The sequence below is a fragment of the Caenorhabditis briggsae genome (genome assembly GCF_000004555.2).
Source record: "Caenorhabditis briggsae AF16 supercontig from assembly CB4, cb25.NA_125, whole genome shotgun sequence".
In the NCBI taxonomy this organism is placed as follows: Eukaryota; Metazoa; Nematoda; class Chromadorea; order Rhabditida; family Rhabditidae; genus Caenorhabditis; species Caenorhabditis briggsae.
The window spans coordinates 1-1,046 of NW_025543202.1; the positions used below are offsets into that span (position 1 = coordinate 1).

At 31.8% G+C, this 1,046-nt stretch overlaps 1 protein-coding gene across 1 annotated transcript; it reads right to left on the reverse strand.

Moving 5' to 3' along the window:
- Positions 1 to 253: 253 nt before the first annotated feature.
- On the reverse strand, positions 254 to 598 carry CBG24269 (the record flags this gene model as incomplete). The annotated part of the gene is given in 2 exon segments (XM_045240855.1): positions 254 to 498; positions 517 to 598. 2 exon segments carry the CDS (start codon positions 596 to 598, stop codon positions 254 to 256), a joined length of 327 nt encoding a protein of 108 aa, XP_045091291.1.
- Between the last annotated feature and the right edge of the window lie 448 nt (positions 599 to 1,046).

The window sequence follows — 1,046 nt, forward strand, 5'->3', positions numbered from 1 at the left end:
TCTGACGATACAATGCTATTTTTAATTTCAGGAGATCTGTAGAGTGATAACTGATGCTTCCTACCATAGACTATTTTGTTGTAGCATTCAGCAAATCCAAAGATATGTGTCAACGGAATGCAAAAAGTTATAGTGCCTTTTCTATTTTTCGTATATTTATTTATCTTGTATGTTATAATATCCTTAGTTTCTAAAATCCAGCCAAAAGTATTCTGCTTGTTCATAGTACTACTATAAGTCAAAAGACCTTTCATCAAACTAGCTCTACCAGGATCCATATGTTTTCTACTTGAACACCATCCATACTATATGTTGCTCTATCAAACAAGAACATTGGTGCATTATTAGTTAAGGAGACTTCATCAGTTTCTGCTAAAGCAGTGTCATCTAATTTGGAAAGGTCTACTTCGAGGTAAATGTAAGACTTATGCAAGTGTAGATACTGATCACATGTCTCAATAACAAAATTAATTTCTCCATGTTGATTTAAACTAGAACCTGAAGAAGGAAAAACACTTATGAGATTCTCTTTTTGAATGGAAGTATCAGTCACAATAGAAGCATCAACTACGAGTATTCTATCAACGGCTTCTATCATTTTTGATGATTTATATAGCAAGAATTTAAAAGATTTTTATCAACTATTAAATGCGTATAAACTTTAGAACTGTAACGGTGTTTTTATTCTTGATATGGTTTCAAGAAGCATCCACCAAGCCTATTATTTGTACGGAAAACTCCCCAATCCAATATTTTAGAATACCCAAACTACACAAATGCAATTATCATAGAATGCTAAACAGTAAATCAGAAATAGTTCAGTATGAAGTATTCAAACCAAACATTATTGAATATGTTTCAGATGCAAAACTATGTAAAAAATTAGTTAGCGAAGTTTCAGTATATACTGACCTTTCTGGATATGAACACTTGGTTGAAAAAGAGCTTAATCATTATCCAATTACACTTTCCGAATGTAGAGAAATGATCAATAACAAGAAATGTGATTATGGAACGTTATCAAAAGGCACCTCTAACACATGGAG